General features: G+C 47.8%; 1 protein-coding gene across 2 annotated transcripts in view; it reads left to right on the forward strand.

The window, feature by feature from the left end:
- PANK4 (pantothenate kinase 4 (inactive)) overlaps nt 1-12981 on the forward strand; it is a 445012-nt gene that overhangs the window by 409900 nt on the left and 22131 nt on the right. For both annotated transcript variants that reach the window (XM_085609230.1, XM_085609233.1), the window contains exon 18: nt 12154-12222. In XM_085609230.1, coding sequence (XP_085465356.1) covers nt 12154-12222 — 69 coding nt within the window. The remainder of the gene's footprint in view (nt 1-12153; nt 12223-12981) is intronic.

Consider the following 12981-nt stretch of genomic DNA (forward strand, 5'->3'; position numbering starts at 1 on the left):
CATCAATTTAGTTCCTTTTTATATCGCGTGTGTTTCACTTAATCCTTCATTCCTTAAGCGTATTCGCTTATTCCTGGTAGTTCAGTTTCTGCATTTCTTTTTGTGTATGCTAATATTTTTGTCAAAATAGTTGACAAGGTAAAGGTAACGGAAAATGCAGCACTTGCAGGTGAGTAGGTGCATTGTGTGTTTGAGGGGTGGTGAGGTGAAGGAGAAACGAGGCAATGCATTTGGGAAAGAGGGAAACGAGGATGGTCAATAGAAAAGACATGATGTGTAAGATATATCAAGATGGATGAGATGTGGAGAGATAAAGGGTGTTCATGTCGAACAGAATGTAAACATAACAGGAGTTATTGGGGCCCCCTGAAGACAGACCACTACCTCCATGCCACAGGTCTCAGTAGTGTTTTATTCATAGTCTCACAATTTCAGATCTGAAATATTTTTCCTGGTATTTTCAACAAAGCCATTGTTGCACATTTATCTTAAACCGCTAACAACCACTGAAAAATCCAATTGTCCTGGCTGGTTTTGGGAGTACGGTAGTTGTTGCGTTGTATATCTAGATACGATAATAGAAATACCAGAAAGCTCAAAGGAACCAAAATACCAGTTGGTGGCACATTATTAAACATGCAGAAGTGCAGTTACGTGTGTAAGCCACACCCTAAGTTCATTCCACTTAAAGCCCTGTCTGGTTTATATGTAAAAAGAACAATTGATGGACAGAACGAAGAGCAATGTCATACATTCACCCCAGTACAGAGATCTGGGCCTAAATCCATCGTTATTTTCCTCACTATGCCATTCCAGTTTGAACTCAGCCATATGCAAATCACTCTTTATCCTGTGCCTCATGGGAACAGTCCAGGCCGAACTGCCAGGCCAGGTCCTCCCTGGACTGGAAACAAGCATCCTAAGACCCGTTTCGGGGCTTCACCCCTCATCGGCCAGGATAGCTTGACTCCAGTGGCTTGGAGAGCACGGGACCCACGTCTGGGCATATCCGTCCCACTCGGGGTGACAAATGCTTAAAGACCAATTGATGGACAGAGTGCAGAACAATGTCATACATTCACCCCAGTACGGAGATCTGGACCCAAATACATAGTTTTGTTTGCTCACCGTGCCATTCCAGTTTGAACCCAGCCATATGCAAATTAGTCTTGACCTTTTGCCTCCTGGGAACAGTCCAGCCCAAACTGCCAGGTCCTCCCTGGACTGGAAACAAGCATCCTAGGACTGGTTTCGGGGTTTCACCCCTCATCAGCCAGGATAGCTTGACTCCAGTGGCATGGAGAGCACGGGACCCACGAATCAAGACTGATTTGCATATGGCCAGGTCTAAACTGGGGTGGCATGATGAGCAAAAGAATGATGGATTTAACCCAGATCTCTTGACTGGGGGTGAATGTTCTGATTTGTTCTGCATTCCATCCATCAATTGTGTCTTTCGCTTTCTCGCCCTAAGTGCTCCAGGTATGCCCAGACGTGGGTCTCGGGCTCACTGTGCCACTCGATTCAAGCTATCCTGGTTGATGAAGGGTGAAACCCTGAAATCGGTCCTTGGATGCTTGTTTCCGGTCCAGGGAAGACCTGGCTTGGCAGTTCGGGCCGGACTGTTCCCATGAGGCACAGGGTCAAGACTGATTTGCATATGGCCAGGTCTAAACTGGGGTGGCATGGTGAGCAAAGAAATGATGGATTTAACCCAGATCTCTTAACTGGGGGGTGAATGTTTTGATTTGTTCTGCATTCCGTCCATCAATTGTTTGTCTTTTGATTTATATATACAGTCACTTTTTCTGCAGCTAGTAGGCCGTTAAACCTATAATAAGTCCTGGCTCTTGTGTACATGCCATTCCCGGACACAGCGACAGCAGCCAATGGTCCATGTCACCTCAGGACCTCAGACAGTCCTGGCTCTGTTTATATGTGCAGTGACATCTGAAAAAGTAGTCCTAGCTGTCAATAGTCCCATGTCACACATGATCTATTCAATGACATCCTGGTCTCCTTCAGTAAAATCAACTGACAGTTATAGCTACCAATGAACCTTTGTTATTTGAGCACATATTCTGTGATTTTTTTCTTCCAAAGCTCCTTGCAAGTATCCAGAGGTCTCCCTCTATCCTGGAAAGCCAGCCCCACAGGTGATTTCCAAAAGGAAAGTGCTGCCCAGTGCAGCTCTCCCACTCAGCAGTCGTGGTTCACATAGTGTGTGAGCTACTGCTGGTCCACGATGATATGCAGAGGTGCTATCTAGTGCCCTGCCCTGCATTATGTACAGGATATTTAATCTGGATATTGATATTAGTATGGACCTGTTAATACCACCACAGGGCTGAGAAATACCCCACCTTCTCTGATATGAAAACAGAACTGTAGTCAGCATGCTCATTTACCAAGGTTTATTGAATGAGTGCCTTTGTCCTTCCGCTTTATTGCTCTTACAGCTACCAGTCTGCACTCCTCCAATTTAAGATTACCACACTCTATTGTATGGGTGGTGTTTACAGACCCCAGATGATGACTCAATTGTGTGATCCGTGGCAAATAACTGTATCTACTTGTGCCCCAGTTTCCTCACCTGGAAACACTGGGAATGCCTACTGGTGGTTCAATCACAAAGTGTGGTGTACAAGAAAGATATATTCACTCTCTAAGGGACCAACAAACCTCATCTATGAAAACTTCTCATAAGCAACATGTTGCTTAACAGTCCATACCTTAACGCATACTTTCATTTATGTAGTTGGCAAACCTGTTTTATGCCAAGTGGGAGTATTCAAAATAGCACACTTCACCACTATCCATCAGCACAGAAAGTTTTTTATCATTCATCTGCACAGGATGGGACATCACTGCACCACCCGTAGCACTGGCCTCTGCTCTCCGCCCTTACTGAATTGAATGGGACAGTGGCTAATAACGGGCAACAAACGGTGGGTACAGTTAAAACTGTTGTGAAACCTGCAACACGCACACTGTCAATTTTTCGTGGTAAATAATGGTGCGGTACCCCTTGAAGATGGCTGCCGCTACCTACCATATGCGGATCGAAAGAACGCTAGGGAGTATGTCCGTCTTATGTGTCGACTTGATGATGCAGTTGATTCCACCGCTCTGCTTTTGGGTTGTGGGTGTCTGGAACGTACAGCTTCACTGGGTGTGCACGGATCTGAGTCCGGACTGGGCTGGTGCTCGCAAGTAACCTGTAAGTGCTTGTTTTCCCACCAAACATTGTAGAGGTCTGGTGGGAAGCGCTGCCGTCTATGAGCAGAGCTGCTGGTGCTGTCCCTTTCAAAGTGCAGCACACCTCCTAAGAAGCGAGGGGAGAGCCCATTTAAACACATTGGAGTTCTGCAGGGCTCCTGTACCTTTACAGTGCACTTCAAGTCTGCATCAATATTGTAACTGTACAGATTTTCTGTTCCTCACCACAACTGTTGCACCTTGATTGGTGCACTGTTCACACTTCTCACGTCACTCATGTGCTCAAGTAGCAGTGACTGCTAAAGCCATCATTGAGACATACTGCACTTAAATGTGAAGATGCTGAGAACTTTTCATTTGAAAGCATGCCACTTCTGCAGAACATAATTCTATCAACCCAGTAAACCTATAACCGCCCTTCTCAGGAGTACTTGTGCTGCTCCGTTAAACGTGTAGCACCATTTTTGAGACAGGTCGTATGAGTCAATAAAAAAGTCATATTCCACTCAAACCACATACATCCACCCCATAAAACAATGGTAAAATGTTGCCATTTACAACGCCAATAGCTGTAACAAAAATGAAAAGCAAAACCTATTGCATTTCTAATGCTTGTTTAAAGTGTAATGCTTTTTTTGCCATTCTTGAAGAATGTTTCATGAAAGTTGCACAGTAACCCCAGTAGGGGGAGCTGACGCATTATAATATTTTTGTCTCCTTTTATTTGTGTATATTTACATATATAAAATGTTTTCACTGACAAAACAAAGATTAAAGTTATGTTAGAGTTAAGTGAATGGCGGTGACAACATTAGTGTTTTGAACTAAAAAACACTGAAATTTACCAGTTATAGTTAGCAGAGCTAACTCTGACTTGTCCCCCCCACCATGCACTGCTTATGACCTCACATAATACATCATTCATGACATGTTTTATTTGCTCATTTATGACATCACTGATGACATCTAAACATTTTAACCAAAAAACATATATTTTTATCCCACCTAACTATGTTTCTTTAAACTTTGCTTTTTTTCAGTGAATTTCTACGTTTTTTAAACGCAAAGTAAAATTTCATTGCCATGGGTAAAGCTAACTCTCCGCCAGGCCCAGCTGCAAACCCCCTACAGTAGGCTGTACGCAGCAAGGCGTTGGCCACAGGTCTTGACCTGCCATCAGGCCCTGTAGCCAAACCCCCAGCAGACTGCCAACCCTGCACTGCAGGCAGCCTTTAGTCATACACAGCAGGGGATTGGCTACAGGTCTTGATCTTCCGCCAGGGCCTGTGTACAAACCCCCAGCAGGCCGCCAAGCCCATGCCTCACACAGCATTTGGTGTGCACGGCGTAGGGTTTGCCTTTGGGCCCCAGGGACCCCATCCCGAGGCCAAAATATATATATTGAGGGAAGCGGGCTTGCAGCACCAAGCCTTAATTGGCTCCAAGGACACCATCCCCCTCAGCCAAATGCAATTCAGCAGGGGTGGGGCAGGCAGTCCCCCTCCGTGTGCCCTCTTGGGCCGTGGGGACTCCATCCTCTGGGGCCAAATTCCAAGAGGAGGTTGCAGCCTACCTCTTTGAGCTCTAATAGGCCCCAGAGGCCACATCACCTGGGGCCAAATACAATAAAAAAGGGGAGGCGGCCAGGTGGCCCCCTCTTCAATCCCTAATAGGCCACAGGGACCCCTTCCCCCAGGGCCCAAGATGATAAAGGGTAGGAGCACACAACCCCTGAGTATAATTAGGCCCTGGGGACCCCATCCCCATGGGCTGTGCATTATTATACAAATGAGAGGATAGCTCGCGTCCTCCTTCCCCATCCTTCTATGGTCCCGGGGACCCCATTACCCTGGGCCTCCATTTTGAATAGGTGGGTGCCCCAGTGCCCACCCTCCCAAACACCACATTGGGGGCTGCGGAGGGAGCCTCAGGCCCCCAAGGCCCCAGCCTACTCCCTGCATTGTGCTGGAGCCAACATTCCTCCTGCATGGAGGCAGCACCTATTTATGCTGCTCCCTCCAGGCGATAGCAATATGGGTTCTGTTTCCCTGCACGCATTAGTGGAGGCAGGAAAACAGTGCACAAGTCATCGCCCATATGGCGGGAGCAGACATGAAGGTACCTCTGGCTGGGAGCAGACTCAGTGTTTGCTCCGGTTAGGCAGGAGGTCTCAAAATTCTCCCCCAGACGGGAGCAAACATGTTTCTCTGACCGTAGTATTGCAGGCAGGGAAACGGTCTCCCTGGGGTGGGTTCCCCCGGGACACAGTTGGTGAGCTGGTGCCAGAGAGTGGGTCCACAGGGCCCTTGAAGGCTCGAGGGGAGGGGGGAGGTATGCATTCACCTTCCCTTATAATTTAAGATACTGTCCAGGAGAATGGGGTCCCCAGGGCCATTTTAAGGCTTAGGAGAGCTATGCAGCCTCTTTCACTTTGTTTTTACATATCGGCCTGAAGGGTGGGGGGGGGGGGGGAGTTCTAGCGAATAAGTAGGCTCAGGGGGGGCCTTCCTTTCCCTTTAAAAAAGAAAAAATTGCCTCTGTTATCTACTACGTGGACAGTCTGGTCTGTCGGGATGGGCTTTTTGCCTGTTCGGTCCTCCAGGACTTCCTGGTTTGATCTAGTGCACAGAATTACAAGTTGCTTACCTTCAGTAACACTTTTTCTGGTAGACTAACTGCAGATTCCTCACAGATCCTCCCAGCTCTGCAAAATGGGCTTCAACCTTCAGCTCCTGTTGGCTTCTGTACCCTGGTATCATTAAATAGTGGCTCCACATTTTTGGCGTGAAAATAGTCACAAAAGAACCAGTTATCGGCGCTCATGGGTGGTGCATATATCGCAGCATGCACGCCACTTCTGGCTTGGCTGAAGCTCTGCTGATCTACACCACCTACTGGTGTTTTGAGGTACTGCTCAAGATTTTTTGGATCCAGCCTGACTCTTGGGGAATACTCTAAGCTGAGGAATTACATAGTCTCTACCAGAAAAAGCATTACAGAAGGTAAGTAACTTGTTATTGCTCCTCGCATGGCAAGGTTTTGTGCTGGGCAGGGTTAGGGGTTATCTGTAGGCATGCTTGCATTTGTCTGATCAGCCCCTGATTGTTTGTCACCAGTTGTGCTGTAATTTTTGAAAGTCCTACAACATGTTTTCCTCTTCTGTCCCAATGGAAACTTAATCTGGTCCTTACTTTTCTGATGTACACGCCGTTCCAGCTGCTTCACAGCTGTCCTTTATGGCTCCTTACTGTTAAGACAGTGTTCCTGCCTGCCTGTTCCTTTTGCCGCTGCTGCTCCAGTGGCCCCTCCCCCTGGAATTCCCCCTCCCCGGAATTCCCCCGCTCCTGCAGCCTCTCCTCCCTCCCACCTCCCCTACTTAATGGCGGCCACGCCACTTACGCGCCATAGGCAAGCCCGGCTTTGCCCGACCGTGGCCAGCGCCAAGAACCCTGGACCCCACTGCCCATCGCTACGACCCCACCACCCTCCTTGCACTCAACCCTGTAAGACTTAGAGAATGCCAACAGGCCTCGCCTACACGACCCACAGCCAGTTCTCCTGCCTCCACTGCCGCCAGACCCTCACCGCCACCCCGGCCTCCAACACCGCCGACGCCAGCACCGGCGACACCCTAAAATGCATCCTCCTCAATGTACGCTCCGTACACAAACACGCCATGGAAATCTGGAACTTACTCGACTCTCTCTCGCCCGACATCGCCTTCTTCACAGAGACCTGGACCAACGCATCCTCTGCCCCCGACATCAGTACCGCCATCCCAGACGGATACAAGATCCAGAGGAAAGACCGCCCCAACCACCCTGGAGGGGGCCTCGCCATCGCCCACAAGAGTACCCTCCGCCTCACCACCTCCAGCGAGACCTTACCCTCTGCCGAACACCTGCACTTCCAGATCCAGACCACCCCCAAAGCCACATTCCGAGGGACCGTCGGCCCCCGAACACCCTTCGCCACCACGAACACCGACTTCATAGCACCCCACGCCATCACCTCAACAAACTACATACTCATGGGAGACCTGAACTTCCACCTCGGCGACCCCAGCTCCACTATCCTTCGTGACAACCTCGCCAGCACACACCCTCGACCCCCATCTTCGCGGCAGGAAACCGCGTCCAATTCAGCCACACAACGCAGCCGCCATGTACCGACAACCACTGCGTACACTTTGCCATCAACAAACCCAAGGCACCCAAACCAGCCAAACGCCCACCACGAAGGAACTGGAGCAAGGTTACCTGCGAGCAACTCAACTCCACCCTCACCCGAGACAGCCTCACCTGGGCACCCGACGCAAACGACGCAGCCAGAGAACTCCACACCTGGATCTCCAAATGCGCAGACGAGCTCGCCCTGCTACGCAACCCCGACAGACAACGCTCCAGGAAAGCCGCCTGGTTCACCACCGCTCTCCAAGAAGCCAGACGCACCTGTAGACGCCTGGAGAAGAACTGGAGACGCACCAAGACAACCGAAAACCACACCACCTACAAGGACGCCATGATTGTCTACCACAACCAGATCAGAGCCACCGAGAGGAACTTCATCCACAACAAAATCCTGGCCAACTCCAAGAAACTTTTCAGTGTCAAACAAGAATTCACCAACCCACGCAGCGAAGCCACAGACATCACCCCATCCCAAGACCTCTGCGACAAGCTTGGAACCTATTTCCACCTCAAGATCAAAAACCTCTATGACCACTTCATCGATCATCCATCAGGCACCACTGACGGCCCCCTGCCCCCCAGAAACACCAGCCAGCCCACCATCTCCAACTGGACACTGAACACGGCCGAAGACCCCACCTCGACCATGAAAAGCATTCACTTGGGGGCCCCCACCGACCCCTGCCCCCATCACATCGACCACAGAGCCGCAGCTGCCATCGCACCTGAACTACAATGCACCATCAACACCACCTTCAAAACAGGCACCTTCCCAGATGTGTGGAAGCGTGCAGAAGTCAGACCCCTGCTCAAGAAGCCCACAGCTGACCCCACCGACCTCAAGAGCTATCGGCCCATCTCGCTCCTCCCCTTTGCAGCCAAAGTTGCAGGGAAAACAGTCAACAGGAAACTGAAACGATTTAATGACCCGTCCCAATTCGGATTCCGAAGCAACCACAGCACAGAGACCGCCCTACTCGCTGCCACAGATGGCATCTGCACCCTCCTGGACCAAGGCCACTCCGCAGCCCTCATCCTACTCAACCTATCAGCGGCCCTCGACACTGTCTCCCACCGCACACTAGTCGCAAGACTACACGACGCAAGCATACAAGGAACAGCCCGGGACTGGATCCGATCAAGCCAAAGGATCAGACTCCCACACTTCCTCTCCGACCCCACGAAAATCACCTGTGGAGTTCCACAGGGTTCATCACTGAGCCCCACCCTCTTCAACATCTCCTCTTCAACATCTCGTGGCCCCCATTGCAGCCATTGTCTGACAACACGGCCTCAACATGGTATCCTACGCCACCCAGCTCATCCCCTCCCTCACCAAAGACCCCACCAGTGCCAAACTCAACTTCCAGAAAGGAATTCAAGATGTCGCAGCCCGGATGACCAGCAGCTGCCTAAGCTCAACGCCGAGAAGACAGAAGTCCTTCATACCACCCCTTCTGCATGGGATGGGACAGCACCTGGTGGCCGACCGCCCTCGGAAGCCCACCTAACCCCTCAGACCACGCCAAGAACCTCGGCATCGTACTCTACTCATCACTCACCATGAACCGACCAGGTCAACGCAGTCACCTCCAGCTGCTTCAACACCCGCATCCTCCAAGACCGTCAAGTGGATCCCCCCTGAGTCAAGGAAGAAAGTCACCCACGCACTCCTCACCAGCAGCCTAGATTATGGAAATGCACTGTACGCCGGCATCAACAAGTCCTTACTCTGCAAACTCCATACAATACAGAACATCGCTGCCAGACTCGTCCTCGGCATCCCCCGACATGAACACATCAGCCAACACCTACGAAGTCTCCACTGGCTACCCGTGGAGAAAAGAGTCACTTTTAAAATCCTCACTCACGCCAACAAATGCCTACACAACAACGGACCCAAATACCTCAACAACAGAATCAACTTCCACATACCTAAAAGAAAGCTCCGATCTTCCAACCTCGCACTGGCTGAAACCCCGCGCATCCACAGAGCCACAGCAGGTGGAAGTTCCTTCTCTCACATTGCAGCCAAGACCTGGCACGAGCTACCAGCAGACATCAGCTGAACACCCTCAGGAAGACCCTCAAGACCTGGCTCTTCGACTAAACAAACCAGCCTCCAGAAGGGCTGCGTGCACATCGTACCAGGGCCAAAGCTGCTATCACTTTGTTAGCATATGAAGTCCCAGTACTGGACATTTGCCAGGCAGCTACGTGGTGATCCCGCCCTACATTTACAAAGCACTATTGTCTGGGTAGTCTGGTTTACCGAGAGGGTCATTTGGCACACTTGGTCCTGCAGGACTTGATGGTTTGATTCCATTTGCAGACCCACCTCGGAATTGGTATTGCTTTGGTATCTATTCAAGAAGTGAGGAATCTGCCGCTAGAGGTCTCCATCAGAAGAACAAGTTACTTACCTTTTGTAATGCTCCTTCTGGTAGAGAGTCTAACTAGCTGCAGGTTTCTCACTGACCCTTCCCGTCCTCTCCGGTGCCCACAACCTTCCCGTTCTGTGATTGGACACTACCCATTAATAAGATCCCAAGTCAAAGAATCTGTACGCGGTCTACTAATTTTCTTTTGGGGCTCTATGTCAGGATGTGTGGACGGTCTCAAAAGCTCCTGATGCCAGCGCGAGGGAGCGGTGCCTATTTAGACTCTGCACGTCATTTCCGGTGTCGAACGACGTCAGTGCGGAGTCGCACAACACCACCTTTCGCTCTCAGAAGTACTGCTAAAAAGCTTCTAGATAAATTCTAATGCCTGGGAAATAGTCGAAAGGTGAGCAATCTGCGGCCAGATAATCTCTACCAGAAAAAGCTTTACCGAAGGGAAGTAACGTCTTCGTTTCGAACTATAAATTGTGCCCCCATCATGCACTGCTTTTATCTTCATTTTATTATCTTGAGGACCGCAGTACTTATTTTGAACAATATTTTTCTTTAAATCTAATGAATTGTCATCAGTGAGGTCATGTTACATGTCGTGAGTGATGTAATATGTGAGGTCATAAGCAGTGCATAATGGGTTTTTAAGGTATAGTTAATTAACAAGTTATAACTGGTGTATTTCAGTTTTATTTTCTCAACATTGCTTCTTGTCTGTTCAGCACTTAACTATAGCATCACTTTGACCATTGTTTTTCTTTCCCCTAGTGAATTTAAATCCTATTGTATATTGACCCAGTGCCCAACCCCTACAGCGCAAGGGTGTTGGCCACAGGGCCTGGCCTCATGGCAAGTCTTGGTCACAACCCCTTGCTTTGACCGTGTACAGTGTGAATCCACCTCTGCACCTGTGCTCAGTCCTCCGCAGGCATCTCTTTGAAGGCATCTAACCACCAATGTGCACCATGCGTGGCGAGGATTGCCCGCAGGGCTGGGCCTCGCAGGCAGGCCCTCACCTGACCCTTTTTGGGCAGCCAGCCCCCGCTGCCCAAAAACTTTGGCTCACCAAATATTTATTATTTTAAAAGTAGAGAGTTGTGGTAAGGTGAATAAACTGGCGTGGAAAGTGGGGGTGCTTATGCCAACATTTCTCTATTTTTAGCCTCTTAAAAAAAGTTGTTATGCATTAAGTTCTTAAAAATCCCTACTTTCCCTCACATTTTTAACCTGCTAGTTTCATACCTGCATTAACATCTCAATGCTAATTTACTTCAGCTTTCTCCTCCGAAAAGGCTTTAAATTGAACAGCTTCTATTCCAACATAAGCACATTCAGGCCTGCTTCACTACTGTCTTCAATTCAAAATGTTAGTGCTCTAGAAGTTAAAGGACACTAGCTGTTGGCAGTACATATTTCACTGCATGTCAGAATGTTAGTAACATGGATGAGGAAGATATTTGAGAGCACTTAGCATATCTGGGCACTGACAGTCTAGATGCCACTAACTTTTTCTTGTAGTTAGCCCCTTCATGCGCACCCCTCTCACGCACAGTGAGCGCTTTTTTTTGAAACACTAATATCTCAAACTACTGAATACGAAATAAGAACAAGCATGCTTTCTGAGTCAAGTTCTGACTTCCTTTCAAATTTGGTGTAATTTCATTGCCTTTTTTTGTGCATCTGAGTGCAAACTTTCCTATGGTAATTAAAATGGGGAATCAACGTTCTGGGGCCCTCCCTTTTTCATAGCTTCCGCTTGACAAATATGTGTGAAACTTTCCATAATGGAGCCAAAAAATGAAGTTTTTTTATGGAACTTTTGGTGCAAATATGTGGAAGAACAGCAAAGTTGTTAAGAAAACAAAAAATGCCTTTCCTTTGTAAAGTCTGTCCAAAATATGGCTTCGTTGTCACTTTCGCTGCCAGAGTAAAATCAATAAATGTGCTGATTTAGGGTGCAGTCATTATATTAGTAGACTGTAACTTTGCCTATTGTAAGGTCTGTGGTCTAGTCGCAGCTTTAGGTAAAATAATTACGGATTCCTACTCCATGGTATCCTAAAGCATCTTCCATAGACGAGTGTTGCCAGCAAGTCTTGCTTAAATAATCAAAACACAGTTTAGTTTGTGATCATGATTTTTTTCCTTTCTGAATCGCTTCAGTCTGTTCTACACCCAATAAACACTTATGATTAATCTCTTAAACTAGTTGGACAAAATAAATCGGTAAATAAGGTGAAACTTGAAGTTGTAAACATTTTATAGTTTTATCCAGTTCAAAGTTCATAGGGGTAGGTTTATCTGGATTAAGCTGTTTGGGCGAGAATTAAATATATTTGCCTCTTTTGCAGGTCAGCATTGAAGGAGGAGAGGCTAATCTTAGTCCAAACTGGCTCCAGTTCACCCTGTTTAGATCTCAGGTAAGCCCATGTATTATACTTGTAATTTTATGTAGTGTGAACTACAAAGTAAAAGAATATTCCGTGTATATAGAAATTGCATAGGTGATGTTAGGCCTGGGCGAAATTTAAATTACTCCAATGTAGTTTGTATAAATTGCCAAAATCACGCCACGTCACTTAATTGCACACTGTTCATGGCATGAGCTCTTGAGAATTACATGAATGGACAGAAATCAAGCAGCTGTTGCTCGAACCAGTTGTGTTTTTTTGCACTTTCTTTTTGCAGCAAAATCCGTTCTCATAGAACATTGATGAAACAACGCATTTCACTCTAAAATGTACTGCTAAATTATGGATTTGCATTTCAGGTAATGAAGCGTAATTTTGCTAAATTTTGCGTAGTTCTCGAAACTAAATTACTCAAATTTCACACACTCCTAGTTTTTATTTTCCATATTCCAGGGGTTCTAGTGACATTTTAACTGGAGGCCAAAGGCCAAGGATTTTGTAAATGTCACCAGAACCGAGAAGTGGCGATAGGAACAAGGTACACATTACCTGTTATCTATTTTTTTTTACATTGCATGTTTATTGTGGTGCAGTTAGCATAAAAAGCAGGGGTGTTGCCCGACTGCTCTCAGAGTATTGGAAAAAATAAAAATATGTTAATAAGTTATTATCATTTATTTTTCATAGCTATAGGGCTGGGTTAGGACGGGGCGGGCTGGTGTCATGGGGAGGAGGAGTGTTTTTTGCACAATAAGTGTGTTGAGCCAG

This window comes from Triturus cristatus, chromosome 1_2 (genome assembly GCF_964204655.1).
Source record: "Triturus cristatus chromosome 1_2, aTriCri1.1, whole genome shotgun sequence".
Taxonomy (NCBI): Eukaryota; Metazoa; Chordata; class Amphibia; order Caudata; family Salamandridae; genus Triturus; species Triturus cristatus.